The following is a 19869-nucleotide window of genomic DNA, read 5'->3' as shown; positions in this document are numbered from 1 at the left end:
GTTCAAGCTGCGCATCGAGCTCCACGCTGGGCATGGAGCCTACTTAAAAAAAAAGTTTGACTCTAAAAGAGGGAGCTTTGACAGGAGAAGTGACAAGTGGTTCAACACGTGTTTGGCTGCAAGCTGCAGGGAGAGCTTTGCTGATACAGCAGTCCCGCCTTAGCTGCAGGGGATACATTTCCAAGACCCCCAGTGGATGCCTCAAGTGGCAGCTAGTACTGATCCCTCTATGTACTACGTTTTTTCCTATACAAACATACTTAGGGTAAAATTATAAATTAGGCACAGTAAGAGATTAGCAACAACTAATTAAGGAACAAGTGGAACAGTGTCCTGTAATAGAAGTTAAATGTGGTCTCTCGGGATCTTAGCGTACCATCCTTCCCCCTTCTTGTGATGATGTGAGATGATGAAATGCCTACGTGCGGAGGTGAAGTCAGGTGAATGACGCAGGCACTGTGACGTAGTGTTAGGCTACTGCTGACCTTCTGCCATAGGTCAGGAGGGGGAGCATCTGCTTCCGGCCGCAGGTGGCTGCGGTGACAGAGACTGCGGAGAGTGAACCCGGGGGAAAGGGGCCCGCCGTACGCCCATCCCCGAATCGCCGTGTAGTACAAGACTCTAGACATGCTGCATCGGGATCTGCGGTGGCTTATCCTAGTCGGGCTTGCGGGACCTGCAGGTTCCTTCCCTGCCTGCATTGTTCGCCAGTAGTTGTATCACGTTTGTTTTCATAGTCCTCACGGGGGGGCCCTGTTGATATTTTGAAGTAGTTCTAGTGATTTTAAGGTCCGTCGTACCTCATGGTCATCTGGATTTTAGCATTCTAAAGGTTTCTAACCCACTTCCACCTTTTTTTTTTGTATTTTATATGTTTTTCTATAAAATGATGCGAGAGTTAAAGTGTAATTATATATGACTGCTGTTTTTAGTTTAAAATTTAAATCCTGCATGGTTGAATGGAATAAACTATTTGTGTTTTTTACAGGTAGCTGTAGGCTATCCCACCTTGCCTCTGTGTGCCCCACCCTCCCTATTAATTTTAAAGGCTGAGAGAAGAAATAATTCAATGTTGAATGAAATAAAAACAATTTAAAAAATTTTCTAAGAATTTCTAATTCTGTGATTTAATATTTTCCCCCTAGTCTTTAAGAAGTCTTTTTCTTTTGAGGGGAGGAGGGGGGTAAGTAGTTACCGAACCACATTGAGAATGTGTTTTTTCTTGAATTGTGGTATTTTGAAGTCTTTGGCGTTTGAACCTGCATTAAGGATTTATTTTAGCGAGTGTGAGAGAGGGGGGAGGGGCAGAGGGAGAGAATCCCAAGCCGACTGACTGCTGAGTGTAGGGCTCAACGCAGGGGCTCCATCCCACCACCCGTGAGATCGCGACCTGAGCTGAAATCAAGAGTCGGATGCTGAACTGACTGAGCCACCCAGGCGCCCCAGGAAGAGCCTTGTTTTAAATGTCCTGTGAGTGGGTGGAGTAGCTGACCTCAACTAAAGGTCTGATCCTGATCTTGATATTAATCTTCAGGGTCCTCTCCAGTTCCAGCACTCACTGACTTCCCTCTTGTTTATTCATGTTTGAAAAGGTAAAGCCTCTCTTCTTGGCAGTCAGGTTGCATCTGAAAATTGTTGACAAATTGTATAAAGCTGAAAAGGATACAAGTTTTGGGTTTTCTTAAACTTTATTTGAGGAATAATTGACACATGTAATGAGGAAACAAGTTTTGATGTTTTAAAACCCACAGTGGTAGAGCTGGAGAGGACACTGTTGACATCTCTGCTGAGCCGAGTGGAGGTGCCATCCCTGGAGCAGTTTCTTGATCTGTCACTGCAGCCCTGGTTCCTTCTGGCAGTAGCCCTGGCGTTTCTGCTGTTAGGGACCAGAATCTTCTTGGGATTGTCAGGGGATGCCTGAACTAGTCTCAGGTAGGACTTTGAGCTTTTTTTCTAGAATTATTTTTGGGCAGAGGTTGATCTAGGAGATTTTACTTCCTTAAATTTTTTTTTTTTAGAGATTGTTTATTTGAGAGAGAGAGTGAGCATGAGTGGGTGGGAGGAGGGGAGGCAGAGGGAGGGCAGGAAGCAGGCTCCCTGCTGAGCAGGGAGCATGACTTGGGACTGGATCCCAGGACCCTGAGATCATGACCGGAGCCCAAGGCAGATGCTTAACTGACTGAACCACCTAGGCACTCCTAGGAGATTTTACTTCTGAACATCTTCCCTCCCACTTCTGTTTTTAGTTTTTTGGGTGTTTTGTTTTGTTTTGTTTTGTCTCTTGGTTTTTTAACTGAGTTATTGATGGTCATATTTTCACTCTTTTTAGGTGGGAGTTTTCTGAACTTTCTTTACCTAAAGGGTAGAGTGTGTCTTAATATTTCCCTTTTTTTCCTCATGTTTCTTCCCAGGGAAGGAGAAATATATTTATTATGATGAAATTTAGTATATTTTAGACTCATATCGAAAAATCGACAAGTGCAGGAACTGCTGTACATAGAAATGCTAACATTGGCCTGGAAAATGAAAGCCAAAAAATGAGTGGGAAACAGTCAAATGTGGAGCCATTAGCTTGCTTTTTTTTTTTTCCAGTAAATCCTTCTATATTAACACCTAGTTTAATAAAACTCATTTTAAAGACCCGTACTTTTTATGACATTTCACTGAACCACTCTACTTTGTTCTACAGTGTGACAAAACTCTGTCTCCATTGATGAAATGGGAGTAGACTTTTTTTTGTATGTTGGTGTTGTCTTTGTGGTATAGATCTGGGGAGAATGTCTTGTTTGGTGGTAAATTAACATTTTGGTAGCATTCTAGGTCATGAAAGATGATTTAACCTGGGTGTCTTTAAACCTGGAATCCATGTCCCTGGTTGAAATCTTCCCAACAGATTTACCTTTGACCAAGTCACCCTGGTGTGTTGAGCCATGGACCAAGATTGAACAGTGCTGCATCTAGTCCAGGCCGCTGTGAGGTTAGGTAGAAGGACCCCCCTCCCCAGTGCTCTTGTAGCCTTCCTCTTTCCAAAGAACTGGAGCTCACACAGAGGACAGTATAGAGAGGTGCTGTGCCTTCCATGTCCCAACTGTGGGGGCCAGTTGGCCTTTTGGTTTTGGCGAATCTTGCTTTATGATAAGGCCCCCTGGCATTTTCCGCAGTTTCAGGGAGAGGTGGGCACAGTGCTGCATGTGTCGTACGGGTCATGCTGTACTCATACCTGTCTTGTCTGAGTGTGCTGTAGCTCCTACCGTTGCTGTAAGCTCAACTTCAGCAATAAAGAGAATGTCTCAAATCCGATGAAAGATGGCTGTGTGGTATGGTTTGTGGGATGGATTCTGATGTTCCATTTTGTGTTCTGCACGTGGAACTGTCTCATTTTCCTGGTTCTAAACGTGGCCAGCTGACTCTACGGTCCGGCGGAAGCCCTTGGAGTTCTGCAGTGACTTCATAGAGGAGCTGCTTGGGACTCAGGGACAGCGCCAAGATGTCTCAGTTGAGATGGAAGTCGAAAACCAATATACCTCTGTCAGACGTAGCCAACAAGGTTACCTGGGGAGAATACATTGATTCAGGGTGAGTGAGGGTTTGGGGTTTAAGTTGTCTCCCAAAGATTGGACATGTGGGCCTCAGGATGCATTTGACTGCAACCAAAGACTGAACAGGAGGGCATCTCGTAGCTGTTTCCAGGACAGCTGTAACCGCGTTTGGCATTAAATCATCTGCCCCTATGAATTCTTACACACTAATTCCGCAAACCAATGATTCTCTTCCCATCCCTAGCGTGCTCCCCTAGTGGCTGTTCCAACCCCTCTCCCCTGTTTCCAGGTTTGTGGCGTGTCCCACCCTGCCATGTCCCCCAGAGAAGGTAAATATGAGGGAGTAGATGGAGGTCAATGGGGATGGCTTCTCCTGATCTTAACCTGTTCTCTAATTCTAGATAGAAATTTAATTCATTTTTTTTAAAAGATTTTATTTTATTTATTTATTTGACAGAGAGACAGCCAGCGAGAGAGGGAACACAAGCAGGGGAGTGGGAGAGGAAGAAGCAGGCTCCCAGCAGAGGAGCCTGATGTGGGACTCGATCCCGGAACGCCGGGATCACGCCCTGAGCCGAAGGCAGACGCTTAACGACTGCGCTACTCAGGCGCCCCTAATTCTTTTTTTTTTTTTTTTTTTTTTTAAGATTTTATTTATTCGACAGAGATAGCCAGCCAGCGAGAGAGGGAACACAAGCAGGGGGAGTGGGAGAGGAAGAAGCAGGCTCATAGCGGAGGAGCCTGATGTGGGGCTCAATCCCATAACGCCGGGATCACGCCCTGAGCCGAAGGCAGACGCTTAACCGCTGTGCCACCAGGTGCCCCCTTTTTTTTTTTTTTTAAAGATTTTATTTATTCTTGAGAGAGCGGGAGACCGTGAGCAGGGGGAGGGGCAGAAGGAGAGGGAGAAGAAGGCTCCCCACCGAGCAGGAAGCCGAAGCGAAGCGGGCTTGATCCCAGGATCCTGGGATCACTACCTGAGCCAAAGGCAGACACCTAACCATTTGAGCCACCCAGCCGCCCCTAGAAATTTAATTCTACATCTCAATTTTTTTTTCCTTCACTAGTAGAGAACTAGTACTTCTCTCTGCTTCTTTTTCTTCTTACCTTTTCTCTTGGGTGCCTCTTCCCTCAACCAATATTTTTCCACTTGTTTCAGTCCATGAACATACACAGAGAAGTGTGTTTTGGTGAGACACATACTTATCACTCATGAAACTTTAATTTGAAACATTTAAAAATATTTAAATAGTTGTAAGAATGGTATAAAGAACTCCCATTTGTCCAGATTGACCAATTGTGAACATTTTGCTTTATCATTATATATGTTTGTTGAATATTTGAGACTAAATTACATTGTACCCTTTTGCCCTTAAATACTCAAGTGTGTATTTCCTAAGAACTAGGACATTCTTTTTTTAAAGGTTTTATTGATTGATTGATTGATTTGAGAGAGCAATAGAGAGCACAAGTGGCATGGAGGGGCAGAGGGAGAGGGAGAAGCAGACTCCCTACTGAGCAGGGAGCCCAGTGAGGGCCCTGATCCCAGGACCCTGGGACATGATCTGAGCCAAAGGCAGACGCTCAACTGACTGAGCCACCCAGGTGCCCCCAGGCATAATATTCTTGACAGAAGTGGACCTATCAATCCATTCCCGCAGCTTTTTTCCTCAGTGACCTTTAATGGCTGTGTTCAGTGGCCTTGTCTTTTTCTTACCATCTTGGTCCACTCTGAGGCTCTCTTCCTCCTGTCTTTTGTGTGTTTCCCCTCCTCTTCCTATCCCCTAAATGTAGCCAGTCATCAGATTCAGGCCCCGTATTTCCAGGTATTTGTTTCTCATTTCTAATTAGACAGCCCAGCATCACATGCATGAAGCCATTTTCCCTCCTTGCTGCCTTTCCTGGAAACGTTCCTGGCATTTCCCTCAGTTATTCTGGTTCTTGGCTTCCAAATCTCCTTTTGGGTCTTTTCTCTCCTTTGGTTTTTACATCTGAGCTGCCGCCAAGACAATTTAGGTTGGGACACTGTTGGCCAGTCTTCAATCTTCCCTCCACTTATGCTGATGAGTTTCCATAATTGCCCTTCATCCTGCTCAGACTCCCCGGCAAAATACTAGAGATTCTACATTCTGCCTCCATTTTTGTTTCCTCTCTTCTCTCCCACTGTTCCTCCCCTCCCTGTACCCCCAGGAGCCCTTTTGTCTAGCCAGGCTGGCTCATTAGCTCTGTACCCTGTGCCTGTCTGGGACTTGACTCTTTCCTGGCCATTCCCCTGCCATCCTAAAAAGCTCTTTGGTTCTTGCTGGTGAGGCAGATTGACACTCCAATAATCCTAACTTAAGTGCTGTCTTCCATCTTACATGGAGGAGCCAATGACCCAGTAGAAATATGTCCTTTCTGTTCTCAGAGTAGAACTCTGTGGACTGGACCTCTCCCACAGTCTCATGTGATCCCAGGTTGCAGTGAGGAGGGTTCTGTCCGCTCTCCCAAAGAAGTCCTGTCTCCAGGCGCACTGGAGGGCAGGTGGGGAAGGGAGGACGTGGAAAGTAGGGCCATCCTTCCCCACATCCGGACCGTGGTTTGACCCTTTGGATATGTGCGTGTCCCTGGACCTTATTTTCCCAGTATGTGAATTGTAGTTGGTCTCCTAACTGTATGGCCTCCAAAGCCCCTTCGAATTCTATAGAAAGTGTGGCCTGCTTTAGGAAGGCTCTGACATTCATTTGAGAAGCCCCAGGGCTTCAGTAGGACAACTCCTTCCCATCAGGGGAAAGAAGGCTCACAGGGATAGGCTTGGGAGAAGCTTCCTGCTGGAGGAGCTCCTGGGGAAAAGGGGCACTCATCAAATGCATGCTGGGGGTGTCTGTGGGTACAGGGCAGCACCTCCCCACACCCGACCCTGACTTTTTTCCAGCCTCTTATGACCTAGCTAGGTCAGCCTCCCACATGGTCTTAGAAAGTTAGAGTAAAGTGACCGTGACTCCCTATTCTAGGTCAAGACCAGTGTCTTCCGAGGACTTAAGAGAGAGCCCTCAGTCTCAAAAGGTAAGAAAACCATTAGAGGAAAAAAAAAGAAAAAAAACCATTAGGGGTTGGTAAAAGGGTGGGGCATTCCAGAGCTGCCCAGATGTCGCTCATCAGCTCAGAAGTCTATCAGTTATTAGTCTCTGCACCAGGGTAGCAAACTCAGGTATTCCCAAGGCCATGTAGGTAAGTTACCTTTGCATGGCAGCAGGCTGCTTTTCCCTTTTAAAGCATTATATTGGCCAAAGGCAACAAATCTGAGGCTACCAATTTGCAGTCTCTCCAGGGACTATCCTTAATTTTGTACAGCCAAGTTGTAGCAGTGGTGGGATAGGCTGTACAAATTACCCTCAAGCCTAAGATAAGTATTTAGTGTCCATTGTGCATGCTTGGGGCTGGGGAATAGAGAGATCATTAGTACAAGTTAAATTAAGATTAAATTAAGATAAACTAAATATGCCCTTGCCTTCAAAGAGCTCACTAGGAGATAGGACTAATAACAGGAGCTATCATTGATTGTGTAACTCAGTCTGCTGAGCCTGCCAGAATGTTCGGGGCTCACTTAGGTACCACTACAACCCTGCAAGGTGGGTACTACGGGTCTCTTTTGCAGATGAGACACGTGTGGCTCAGAGCAGTGATGTGATTTGCCCAAGGTAAATTAGCTTAGAAGTAGGGAGCTAGGCAGAATTCTCACCCAGAGCTCTGGGACTCTACAGCTGTGTGTGTTTCCCATCACGCCTTGCTGTCTACACATACAGACAGACATGCACAAGTATGCATGCATGGCAGATAGGAACAAAGAGTTTGGGAGCATGGGGTTGGCAGGGATGACTGTCACCTGAAAGTTATGGAAAAGCTCCTTGGAGGAGGTGTCATTGGAGCCAGACTTTGATGAGTGGGTAGGAGTTCACATCAAGGGGAGATGGTCTGCATTGCATAGAGGGAACATGTGAGTATAAGTGGAATGCTTGCTGTGTTTGGGGATGATGGGGAGCAGTTGGTGTGCCTGGATCATAGTGTGTGCATTGAAACTAGAAAGACAGGCCAGGGCTACAATGCAAACGGCTCTGAATGCCACACTCAGGAGTGGGGGTGGTGGTAGTAACCTGGAAAGTGTCAGAGCTGGGATAAAGTTATAATCAGATTTGTCTTCCAGAAAGGAAGGATTGATCCCAGTATGCGGAGGTGAAGGGGAAAGTTAGGCCAAACTCTGGTGCCAGCTAGGGGACATGCTTGCTTGCACTTGTCCCAGCACAAGGCCATTGTTTGGGGTGGGCCAGGGATGGGGGTGGAGCAGGAGTTAGGTGTAGGAGTTAGGATCACAGTAAGAATCAGTAGGTGGGACAGTAAGAATGCATAGGAGGAGAAGGGAAGAGCCAAAGATGGTGCTGAGATGTCTAATCTGGGGCCTGGTGGCTGTGGGAGTATTACCTAGCTCAACTGTTGGGCTCCAGGAAGGCAGATCTTCACTGTGTTCACTCGTGTATCCACAGTCCTGGTGCTCAACAAATGTGTATAGACCATGAGGGAATGAACAAAAGTTCACAGGAGGATGGGCATGCTTGCTTGTTTGGTGGGGTTGGGGTGGGGAGAGAGAGCCATCCAACTTCCACCTTGTATTTTGGCTTTTTGAACTGAAGTCCTGAATGCTCAAGACCCAACTCAGTGCATTTCCGTGAGCAGCAGACACTCAATAGTTATCCCACGGTCCACTCTTGGCGTCCTTTGGGGGAAGCAGCCTTTGATGATCTGAGCCTTTTATGAGTGTGTGTAGGGGCTATGGGGAGGAGGCATTCATTGTTGAGGGCTGGATAGGGCAAAGTAGGCTATGGGGGGGCATGGGGAGACGATGGGAGAAGGAAGCGGAAAGCCCCTGTCAGGGGTGTCTGCAGGAGCTTCGGTGTGTGTGCAGGTGATCCGATCTGACCCTGACCCAGGTGGGGGTTCTGGGATGCTCAGGACCAGATCAAATTGGCTGGGGAAGATGGAGCTGGATTCCTTGGGGTCTTGAATTCTGAGCATTGAAGATTGAAACAATACAGCACCTTATAAATTGGAGTCCTGGTCTGTGTGAGGTGAGACCTTGGCCATGTCCGCGAACCTCGCTGAGCCTCAGTCACGGCATCTGCAAAAGGAAAACAGTAGTGAGCTCCCCAAAGTCAGGAGAGACAGTCCAGACCTTTCTTGGTCTCCCTAGGTCTAAAAGTGGTTCAGATTTATTCGTTTGTCTCACTGTAACCCTATATACCCTGTCCTCCCCCCAAAGAGTCTCTATTTCAATAAGGTGTGCTTAGAAATGTTCAGCTCAGGCAATCAACCCTCTCACTCCCCGGTTCTTACAGTCATCTTTGTTTTAGGCATCCACCCCAGGTGGAGTCCAGAAGAACGAGGAGGTTCTTAGCTCCCCAGCATCATCCGTCACCCTTAGCCAACACGAGTCTCAACTGTTTACCCCGCTACACATGGCCAAGATGGAGAAAATATTTGAGGATGACAGTGACTCGACCGGAGGTAAAGGTGCCTTGCGGGCTCCATTTCCGGTTTCCTCGGTGTGTGCAGGGCTCAGATTTGACAAGCAGTTTTTCATCCGGTGTCTTTAAACTTTTAAAACTTTCTGTCTTTACATAAATATTGTAAGCATATTGGAGACTATTTCATACCTAGAAAAATAATACCCCCAATCCAAGCACCCAGATGTAACCACTGTCAGCATTTCGGTATATTTTCTTCCAAACAATTTCGTATGTGTGGTTTATTATCTATTGCTGTGTGACAATATTCTTGCACGCTTAGTGGCTTAAACCACACATTTATTGTCTCACAGTTTTGGTGGGTCAGGAGTCTGGGCATGGCTTAGCTGGCTCCTCTGCTCAGGGTCTCGCTAGGCCGGGGCTGTGGTAATCATCGGGGGCTTGCTGGGGAAAGGATCCACCTCCAAGTCCACTCGGGCTGTTGGCAGGATTTAGTTCTTTGCAGCTGCAGGACTGAGGGCTTCTGTCTCCTCCTGGCTAATTGGCCGGCGACTGTTTTTAGCTCCTGCAGCTGCCCACAGTTCCTGGCCATGTGGGAATCAGCAACATGGTGGATTTCAAGGCTCAGGGTAGCCGGGCAGATCGCAACTCCAGCAAGATGTGTGCTGCAGTCTTATAAGTATGCAATTATGCACACGTAACCCCACACATCCTGGCACCTTTGCCGTATTCTCTGGGTTAGAAGTGAGTCACAGGTTCTGCTCCACTCAGGAGGAGGGGATCACGGGAGGGCGTGAACACCGGGAGTGGACATCCTGGGGCCACCTGAAGTATCTCTGTGACAGATGGCTATGTGTGTTTTCACGTGTCGTAATTGTATTAGGTATGTAACTTCAGACCCTTCTTTTCCTCTTGATCTATGATACCTTTTACGTATCGTGTGTGGTCTTCCAAACCATCATTACCCACGAACACCAGTGCACTCCTTACGGGTGGGCTAAGCCATTCCCCCACAGTTGGCTATTTAGGTTTTACTGAGTTTAAAGAACGCTGAAGAACATCCTTTGTGCATCAAACTTTTCCTGTCTTTAGAGCTTAATTTTTCTCCTGGGGGTGATACACGTCAAGTCAAATAGTAGGAATACTTAAAGGCATCTTTGTTTGTATCCACTAGGCTCCGAGTACCAGCTCTGGGGGCATAGCTCCTTGTCCCATTAATTTGAGTTTTACGGTCATACCGCGATGTGGGCAGGAAAGGGTAGCAGATCCCCAGCTCACAGATAAACAAAGTGAGGGCAGGGACGGTGGGCGTGTGTGTGACACGGAGATGTGACAACTTCTAGCAGGAGTGATTTGGTGTTGGTGTTTGGTCTTGGAGGACCCTGAGTGTGCCAACTTTGACCACGACTTTTATCGTGTTTGTGTTTGAGTAGGCAGTGTATTCAGGCAGTTCAGAAGTCAAAACGTACCTTTCCCACGATACCTTTGTGGCATACAGAGAACATGTCTCCTCCGGCCCGGCCCGCGCTGCCCAGTTCTGCTCCGTCAGGCTGTGACCGCTTTCAGTCTCCGGTGACCTGGAGACGCTCAGAAGCGAAGTGGTCTCTTCTCCCTTTTGTATGCAGTGGCAGCCTGTCGTCCACGCTGTTCTGCGCTGTTCTTTCCTTCAGCTTTACCGAGCTACGACTGACAAATACGTTTGTAACGTATTCAAAGTGAACACCATGCTGAATCGATGTCCATGAACATCGAGAAAGGATCCCCACGATTGTCTACTCCTGGTTTTAATTTCTATCAAGTTTCCCCTTTTGCTTTTTGCCTAATGTGTCTTGAAATATTTTCATATCAATGTAAAAAGAGTTTCCTCATTAAAAAAAGCAAAAAAACAACAAAACCCCCCCAAAAACTGGCCAGGTTTTAAATGGAGGAAAGGAAAATTCACCTTTCATTGATACAGGGTAAAGGAAAAGAGGATCATTTTTCTCGTTCGAAAGTCTTTTAAAGAGGTGGATCATGGGGGCGCCTGGGTGGTGGAGTTGATTTAACATCCAGCTCTTGATTTCGGCTTAGGTCATGATCTCAGGGTCGTGGGATCCAGCCCAGCATCGGGCTCCGCGCTCAGTGGGACATGGGCTTGAGATTCTCCCCCTCCGTCTGCTCCTCCTGCTTGCGCTCTTTCTCTCTCTCTCTCTGTCTAAAATAAATACATAAATCTTAAAAAAGTGGATCATGAACATGGGCTCCATAGCATTTCTTGAGAACCCTGACCTGACCATCCGTGCCTGTCTTGGAGGGAAAAGGGGAGAGGCCACTCGTCTATTCTACAAGTTCCCTTTAGGGGCCTTAGTTTTTTTTTATCTGTTGATTGGAGGTCTTTGAGGAGGGTCCGTGGTTCTTTGTTTTGTTTTAAAGATTTTATTTTAAGTGATCTCCTCACCAGATGTGGGGCTCTTATAACCCCGAGATCAAGCACTAGCTGAGCCAGCCAGGTGCCCTGAGGGTCTCTGGTTCTTTTCTTTTCTTTTTTAAGATTTATTTATTTATTTGAGAGAGAGCAAGAGAATGCAGGGGGCAGGGGCAGATGGAGAGGGACAGAAAGTCCTAAGCAGACTGCGCCGAGCACAGAGTTGGGCACAGGGTTCGATCTCCCGACCCTGAGATCACACCCTGAGCCAAAACCAAGAGTCGGACGCTCACCCAACTGTGCCACCCAGGTCCCGGGTCTGTGGTTCCTAGAGGGGAGTGCCCATGCCTCTCCTGGGAGAGATGCATCTACGTGCCCCTGGCCCCCACTCCAGGGGCGCTTGCAGGCTGCTGGGGTGGGGATCGAGGGAGAGCCACTGAGCTGGGGTCCCTGCAGCCCCAAGCCTGGGAGCCAGTGTGGCACTGATCTTCTGCACAGGCGATCCTGAGGGGACATGGGGGGCTACATGCCGAGTGTACCCCCACTTTCGCCAGCCGACATCTCATCAAGCACTGCAGGGCAGGGTAAGAATCAGCGTTGGTACGGAGCTTCATGGGTTAGCAAGTCCTCTGTCAGATTTGATTCAGTCGTCACAAAGCCCTGTGGCTTTCCATGTGACTTTCCATGTGACTTCACATAGGAGGGCCAGACACTAACGGCAGGCCCAAATGCAGTGGTCCGGGTGTCCTGATACAGAAACTGCTCTGTGGGCACCCCACACCGAGTGTAGCACTTCAGATCCAAAGTAGATGAAAGAAGGCCCCTTCTGGGAGAGCCAGGGGCATGACCATGCTTGGTGACTGTGCTGTAGGAAGGCAAGCACTGTGGGGCACACACATGTCCCTCCCTCCACCCCAACCCCAATGGCAGGGAGGCTAGGAAATACTTTCTTCTTAAATATTTTAAATACTGCATTTATTTAAAAAATGTTTGTAAGTATATAAAAAAGTAGAGGTAAATAGTCCATAATCCTACATCTTAGCATTACAAAGAAAGAGAAAGGTGACATGGGAGTTTCCCAGGAGGAGGAGGGGAGGGCAGTTCTCAGCAGAGGAGAGGTGTAGGGGTGTTGCTGCGCTGGGGAGGAGGAGGGATGTCCTGGGGCAAGGCTGGGAGGGAGGCAACCACAGATGATGTGGGTGCATTCGGGTCAGGAGGGGCCCTGAGCCCCAGTAGTGGGTCTGACAGGGAGGTGACACATCTAGAACTGCTGGAGAAAGGTGAGTGTCTTGGCCAGGGGGGACTGGCTCCCCACGTGACCACCGTACAGAGGGTATAGTGGACATTATAGTGGAGACAAGGGAAGGCTTCTGGTTTCAAATCCTCCTGGTGCCATTGTGCGTTCTTGGCAAATCCTAAACCTCTCCGTGCCTCTGTGTCCTCATCTGTAAGATGGGAAGAATGACAGTACCGTTCCTCTAGGACCACAGGATTCTTTTTTTTTTTTTAAGATTATATTTATTTATTTGATACAGAGAGAGCGCACAGAAGCAGGGGGAGCAGCAGAGGGAGAGGGAGAAGCAGGCTCCCCACTGAGCAGGGAGCCCGATGTGGAGCTTGATCCCAGGACCCTGGGATCTCGACCTGAGCTGAAGGCAGACGCTTAACCGACTGAGCTCTCCAGGTGTTCCTGGACCGCAGGATTCTTGTGAGGTTTCCGGAGGGAGGACACTGGAAACCCCCCTCAGGTCCTCAGCCTGGGTGACTGGCTAGAGGTGACGCCATTAGCAGAGATGGGTGAATACGTGAGGTCACTCAAGAAGAGTGTCAGAAAAGCAAGGGGACAGTGATGAGAAGAGTTGAGGCACAATACTGAATGACAGGACAGGGCAGGCAACGGAGCCTGAAGGAGACCAGAGTGACCAGTGGGGTCACTGCTTGAAGGCAGGAGGCCCCTAAGGCAAGGAAGGGTCTGAGGTCTCTGGTGGCTGAGGAGGGTGGGTGGGCACAAGTCAGGGAGGGGTGGGCAGAGGTGGTGTCCAGTGCTGGGTGCTGGAGAGAACTTGTGGGGGTGGGGGGTGGGGGTGGAGGTGCAGGCAGAAGAGAGGAGGGTGGGAGTGAGGGTGGACCTTTGTCTCCTGAGGAAGGGGCCCGGGACCACCCAGGCTGGGAAGAGTTGGCTATCAGAACACCCCTTTATCTTCTGAGCTAGAAGGGGCAATAGTCACGGGTCATGAGATTGGGCCCCATGTTGGGCTCTGTGCTGGGTGTGGAGCCTGCTTAAGAATCTCCCTCTCCCTCTCTCTCTGCACACCCCCCCCCCCCCGCCCCACTTGCGTTTGTTCTCGCTCTTTTAAAAAACAAGTGTAGAACAGCTGGCTAAGCTCAGAGGCTCAGGGAAAGGTGGTTAGAGAGTTCACCAAGTGTAATTCAGCGGTAAAATAATATGCATCTTTACATATTATTTTTTTCCATATTCCATATTACGTATCCCTCTTGAGAGGGATTTGTTCATTCAGCGCTGCACAAAGGCTCTTTGGCTTCTGGCTCCCTCCCAAAGGGAAGGCTCCGTGTCATGGACTGCCATCCGACTGACACCCGACTCTTAACATGGAAGGACCAGGTTGCCGGGGTCAGCCTTGGGCGCCACCCTGTGACCTTGGGTGCATGACCTCACCAGTTTCCTCACGAGTCCCTCTCATTAAATGGTCAGTGTGAATAAACGTAGAGAAACACCCAATATCATCACATCCACGTCCTAGCGCCAACAGCAGCATTCAGGGAACAAGCGTGTGCCCTGTGCCAAGGACCCAGTCACGGAGGGCACAGGCTCAGCCTGCCCTCACAGAGCTCACAGGCTGGAGTGGTGACAAAGAAGGTCAAGAGCAACAGTGGAGCCGGGTGGTGGGGTAGGGGGCCTCCCTAGATATTCCCCGGGAAGGCTTCCCTGTGGAGGAGACCAGATGGTGCAAAGGCCCTGGGGTGGGAGTATGCCTGGTGGTGTGAGAAACAGTGTGGGGACATTATGGCTGGAGGCAGGAATGAAGGGGATGGCAGTGGGAGGTGAGGTCTGAGCAGAGCCAGGAAATGCACAGCCTTCAGACTGGTGAAGATTCCAGATATTTGGAGGGGACTTTAGAAGCACTTTTTATAGACTGTGATTATAAAAAAAAAAAAAAATGTAGGCGGGGATATTGGCCCATTGGCAGACAGATTCCCTTATAGTCACAAAACCCAGCATGGGGAGAGTATCCCTACCCTCTGCTCTTCTCCCCTCCCCAACTTCCCCTCCAGCCAAAGTTGGCATTTTAATTGCCCTTAATTTTTTTAAAGATTTTTATTTATTTATGTGACAGAGACAGCCAGCGAGAGAGGGAACACAAGCAGGGGGAGTGGGAGAGGAAGAAGCAGGCTCTTAGCGGAGGAGCCTGATGTGGGGCTTTATCCCAGAATGCTGGGATCACGCCCTGAGCCGAAGGCAGACGCTTAACGACTGTGCCACCCAGGCGCCCCTTTATTTATTAATTTTTTAAAAAGATTTTATTTATTTATTTGAGAGAGAGAGTGAGAGTGAGAGAGTGAGCCCAAGTGGGCAGAGGGAGAGGCAGAGGGAGACGGAGAAGCAGACTGCCCCTGAGCAGGGAGCCCAATGCTGGGCTCAAACCCAGCACCCTGGGATCATGACCTGAGCTGAAGGCAGACGCTTAACTGACTGAACCACCCAGGTGTCCCTCAACTGCCTTTAAAACACAAACTTCACCTCTCTCTTTGTATATTTGAATTAATTTATGTCTTTGTTGCCATTATTAGTTCTGCCTCCCTCCCTCCCTCCCTTCCTCTTTCTTTCTTTCTTCTTTCTTTCTTTCTTTTCTTTCTTTCCTTCTTTCTTTCTTTCTTTCTTTCTTTCTTTCTTTCTTTCTTTCTTTCTTTCTATTTCTTTCTCCTTCCTTTTTCTTTCTCTTTCTTTCTTTCTTTCTTTCTTTCTTTCTTTCTTTCTCTCTCTCTCTCTCTCTTTCTTTCTTTCTTTCTTTCTTTCTTTCTTTCTTTCTTTCTTTCTTTCTCCTTTCCTCTTTCTCTCGCTCTCTGTCCCTCCCTCCCTCTTTTCCTTCCTTTCTCTTTCTTTCTTTCTTTCTTTCTTTCTTTCTTTCTTTCTTTCTTTCTTCCTTTCTCTTTTTTCTTTTCTTTTCTTTTCTTTTCTTTTCTTTTCTTTTCTCTTTTCTTTCTTAGTTTTTGTCAGTTTTCTTTGTCTCAATGCCTGGCCTGTCTTACTTGTTCAGAAATGGGATGTGATCTTTTTAGCATCCCCTCACCCAGCAGGGCTGTGGGGCCAGCGCAGCGCTCCGGTGTAGACAGCACGCAGCCAGCATTTGCAGGCTGATTGAATGCCAAACCGATAGATGAGATTCAAGGGACAATGCAGCAAACGTGATTCTCTGGGTGCCCTCCCTCCGTGCCCAACACCCGAGAACCCTGCGGCTGCTGACGGGGCCAGGGACTTGCCATGATGTGGGTGATGTTCTTTCTTCTGTTTTGAAGTGCTGGACATGAAGGGTTTCATTAAGGCCGTGAAGAAGATTCTGAGCAGCACGTCAGATGAGGTGTTAGAGGCGCTGTTTTTGAAGGTGGACACAGACTGCAATGGCTCCGTCACCTGGGTGAGGAGGGTGCCCCTGCTGCCCCCCCGTAGCTGGAGGGAGGCTGAAGGGTCCCCGTGGCTGATCCGTAGAGCACGCGGAGGGTTGAGTATGGGGAGGTGGTCAAGGTATCGGAAAGCCTCCTGTGGGTTCTGGGGTGCTTGCTGGGTAGAGGGAACCCTCCTGAGACTTCTGTAAGCGGGGCTCATTGCAGCTCATTCTTCTCCTGGGGGAGAGTGTGTGACAAATGTCAGTGACCTTTGCATGAGGCCCCCCAGCGTGCAGCGGTGAGCAGGGAGGGCACCGCCCACCCACCAGCTGGCTCCCCTGCACACCAGCCTCCCATTCAGTCCCAGCAGGTGCCACAACCATCTCTCGGCCCTTTCTGGTCACTCAGCCAACGGACAGACCTGTGGCTGTTCAATCCAAAAATGCCAGGGTTAGAGCAGATATTTTTTTCCTGATTCTGTATGTTCTATGATGAGCAGACCTACCATTTAAGGATATGGAACACAAAAGGGTACAGAAAAGTACAAAAAAATCGCCTGACGTATTGACACAGCGATTCCAACAATGATAACTAGCCTTTACACCAGACATTATACTAAGCACTTATTGTATTGTTTTACTTAAACTTCACAGGAATCCTGCAGGGTAGGTGTTGTTACTTACTTAATTTGACAGATTGGGGAACTGAGGCATGAGGACGTTAAGGAACTTGCCCAGAGTGACAGAGCTAGTTAGCAGCTGAGCTAGTCTTCAGACGTGGGGAGCCTGCTTCAGGAACCCGTGTGTTAACTACTGTCATTCCTCCCCTTGGCTTAGGCATATATTCTTTTTCTTTCAGTTCTCTTAATATTCTACATAAACATGTTTCCAGAATTCTCTGCTATCTACACAATGATCTTAATAACTCCCCTTATAGGCTCATACGGTGGCCTGTTTTGGCCTTCATGAGGCATCAGCAGATTCTAGAGTTGCCCTTGCGGCCTGGCCTCTGGGTCTTCCCCTGCTGTTAACTTGTTATATGAGCTGGGACAACTCGTCTCTACTTTTATGGGCCTCAGTCTTATTATCCATAAAGTGGGGGGTGAATAAAGAGATTCAGACAGCATGCTGGATGTGTTGATCATATGGAGATGTATTTAGCATTACAGAAACGCGTTAAGGAGGGAGGTGCTGCTATGTACTTGCTGTTAGGCCCTTCACACATCCCAGATCCCAGAACAGCTCGGGGGCTTGGCTACTCCCCTTGGCCAGCCCCAGGAAGCAGCAGCCAGAGAGCCCCTTGGAAGGGCCTGGGAAAGATGGGGAAGGAACTGGAAGCCAGGCATGGGTTCCCACAGCCCAGGGCTCTGACGGCCTGGCCAACGCTGTCCTGCCTTGCGTTTCTTCCCGAGGCAGCAGAAGTACGTGGATTACATGATGCGGGAGTTCCAGAGAAAGGAAAGGATGCGGACGAGCCAGTACCGCCTGCGTTTCCACCTTCCCATGAAGATCATCCCCCTGTAAGGAGCCTCTCCCTGGACGGAAGGGGTGGTGGGAACAAGGCAGGGGCTGGCCCTGCAGTGAGTGCCCCTCCCTAAGTCCCTAAGCCACTCTTTTGGGGCCACCAAGGCTCATTTCAGCCTCTCAACCCTGTAGACGAGCCTGAGCATTAAGGCGTGATGTGTTCCCACTTTACAGACAAGTAAACAGAGGTTCAGAGAGGTCACATGAGAGTGGTGGGTTTGCTGTGTTCTGACCCTCCCTGCAGCATCCAATGCTGCTCTTGCTTCCTCCCAGAGCTGGTGCTGAGTGGGCCTGGGGGTTTCATCCACAGGGCACAGATAGCTCACATGGCAGGGAGTAAAAGCCATCACTGGAAACTGCTCCTGGAGGCCACACCAGGCCTTAGGAACGGGCACTGGTCACTCCTGGGGCCTGTGGCTCTGTATGTGCCTTGACTCCCTCCTGACCTGCCTGTTTGCTCCTCCTCGTGGCTCTTCCCCACCGTGCCATCCGGACCGTCACCTCATCTTCTTTCTGTGCCTTGGCTCTGTCTGCCCCCACCCCACTGAACTCCCTAAGAACAAGGAGCCCTCCTGTGGACTGGCCGAGTTCCTTTCCCGGAGACCACCTGGGGGTTTGTGCACCTCCTGCCCAGTGCAGGTGGCCGGGCCAGGGAGCCGGGTCCTGTGGTCCGATGTTTGGTGACCGGCATTTGTGGCCTGCTTGGGAGTGGCTGTGGCTGGTACTGTCCTTGGGACCACCCCCAGAACAGGCTGTGGGAAAGACCATAAACCAGAAGCCGTCTCTGCCCTGGAGCACCTGGAGATTCAGAGAGATGGTGTAATGAAAACCAGAAAGGGCAACTAAAACAATTTTGGTCAAGATTCAACTGAGGAATAGGCAATAAATATGAGCAGGGCAGGATTTTATAACCACACATCATGACCTGAAAACTTTGCTTGATGTGGCCAAGCCTTTATGGGTCTTTCTGTTCCCTTGGGACATTTAGATTCCCAGGGGTGCTTAAAGGGCCAGAACCAAAAACGTCAAGAAGCCTGTCCTTATTTTCCCCTATTTATTTGCTCAACCTTCAAACCCAGAGAGCATTTCCAACTTGGCAGAGAAAATAGCCAAGTACTATTTAATTACCTTCATGAAAGGGTTGTCTTAAAAGTTGGCTCCCCTTTCCTGAGGCTGGGCCAAGATCCCTGAACATCCATCTCCGGGATGCTGAAGCAGTCTAGCAGGTGGAGGTGCTGGCCTTGTGGGGTAACACCTCCCAAGGGCTCCCTGCACTTCTCACGGCTCTCACCTGTCGTGTTGACCCCTCAGAGTCCCGTGGCCCTGATGCGACAGGTGGCCCTGAGAGTGATGCTTGAGGGCAGACCGGGCAGCGCTGTGGGCCATGGGTGGGGGAGAGAGAGGAGCTGTGTCCAGACACACCCTCACCCTCTCTTCTGCTGAGACTGGTTCGGAGATAGAATTTCACAGTGGTGTGGGTTAGCCTTCAGCCACAGGTCACATGGTATCCCCAGTGACATTTGGAAAGGGCTCCAGCTGGAGTAGGGATTGAGATGCCTAGGTTCTAGTTTGAGCTCTGCCCGTAGTCAGGACATAACTCCCGGCAAATGCTTATCCCTGGGTCCCTGTGAGGTGAGGTGACATTACCTGCCCTGCTGGGGGCCGCAGGTGTGGGATCATCAGGTGGGAGAATGTGTGCTGTGCTGTGTCCAGAAGTCAAAATGGCACTCCCTATAGTAGCCAGCCTGCCAGCTTAGCCAACTCGGGGCGGGAAAGAAGGCATCACTGTAGCTGGCTGGGGAGGGTACATGGTGGCTTCCTGCGAGGCCAGGCCTGTCGCGGGAGCCGTTTGCTGTGCTCAAGGCCTGGCCTTGGAGATGAGGAGTCAGGTACATGGGGTTCTGTTGGATACATTGTCCCTCGTCCACTTTTATCTCGTGCTTGGGTTATACTCCCTTCTCTGCCCTGAGTTGCCAGAACCTGTTATTATGAAGGTTTCAGTTGCAAGCTCCCTCCACTTGCTTCCTGTAGACCATTTTTCTCATAAAAGAAGGTTTGCAAAAGACCTCTGTTCTCTGCCTCTCTTGACCCCGTCCCATCACGAGAAAGCTGACTGGCTGTGTGATAGGAGAAGCCTGCTGCTTGTGGAGCCCTGTCTCATACCAGCGGCCTCTTTAGGTCTCTTTTTCTTTGACCACTGCTGATAACGGTAGAAACCTGCCTGGCAGAGCCACGCATTGCACAAGCGTGCACACCTGCGAGGGGAGCTCCCCTTGCTTGCT

General features: G+C 49.3%; 1 protein-coding gene across 1 annotated transcript in view; it reads left to right on the top strand.

Moving 5' to 3' along the window:
• Positions 1 to 3487: 3487 nt before the first annotated feature.
• EFCAB8 (EF-hand calcium binding domain 8) overlaps positions 3488 to 19869 on the top strand; it is a 60379-nt gene continuing 43997 nt past the window's right edge. Inside the window, exons 1-5 of the mRNA XM_048222106.2 lie at positions 3488 to 3576; positions 6533 to 6584; positions 8924 to 9077; positions 15978 to 16096; positions 17480 to 17583. Coding sequence (XP_048078063.1) covers positions 3488 to 3576; positions 6533 to 6584; positions 8924 to 9077; positions 15978 to 16096; positions 17480 to 17583 — 518 coding nt within the window. The remainder of the gene's footprint in view (positions 3577 to 6532; positions 6585 to 8923; positions 9078 to 15977; positions 16097 to 17479; positions 17584 to 19869) is intronic.

The sequence above is a fragment of the Ursus arctos genome, unplaced genomic scaffold (assembly GCF_023065955.2).
Source record: "Ursus arctos isolate Adak ecotype North America unplaced genomic scaffold, UrsArc2.0 scaffold_16, whole genome shotgun sequence".
Lineage (NCBI taxonomy): Eukaryota > Metazoa > Chordata > Mammalia > Carnivora > Ursidae > Ursus > Ursus arctos.
Note: the sequence above shows the minus strand (reverse complement) of the source record. Positions and strands in the feature narration are given on the sequence as shown.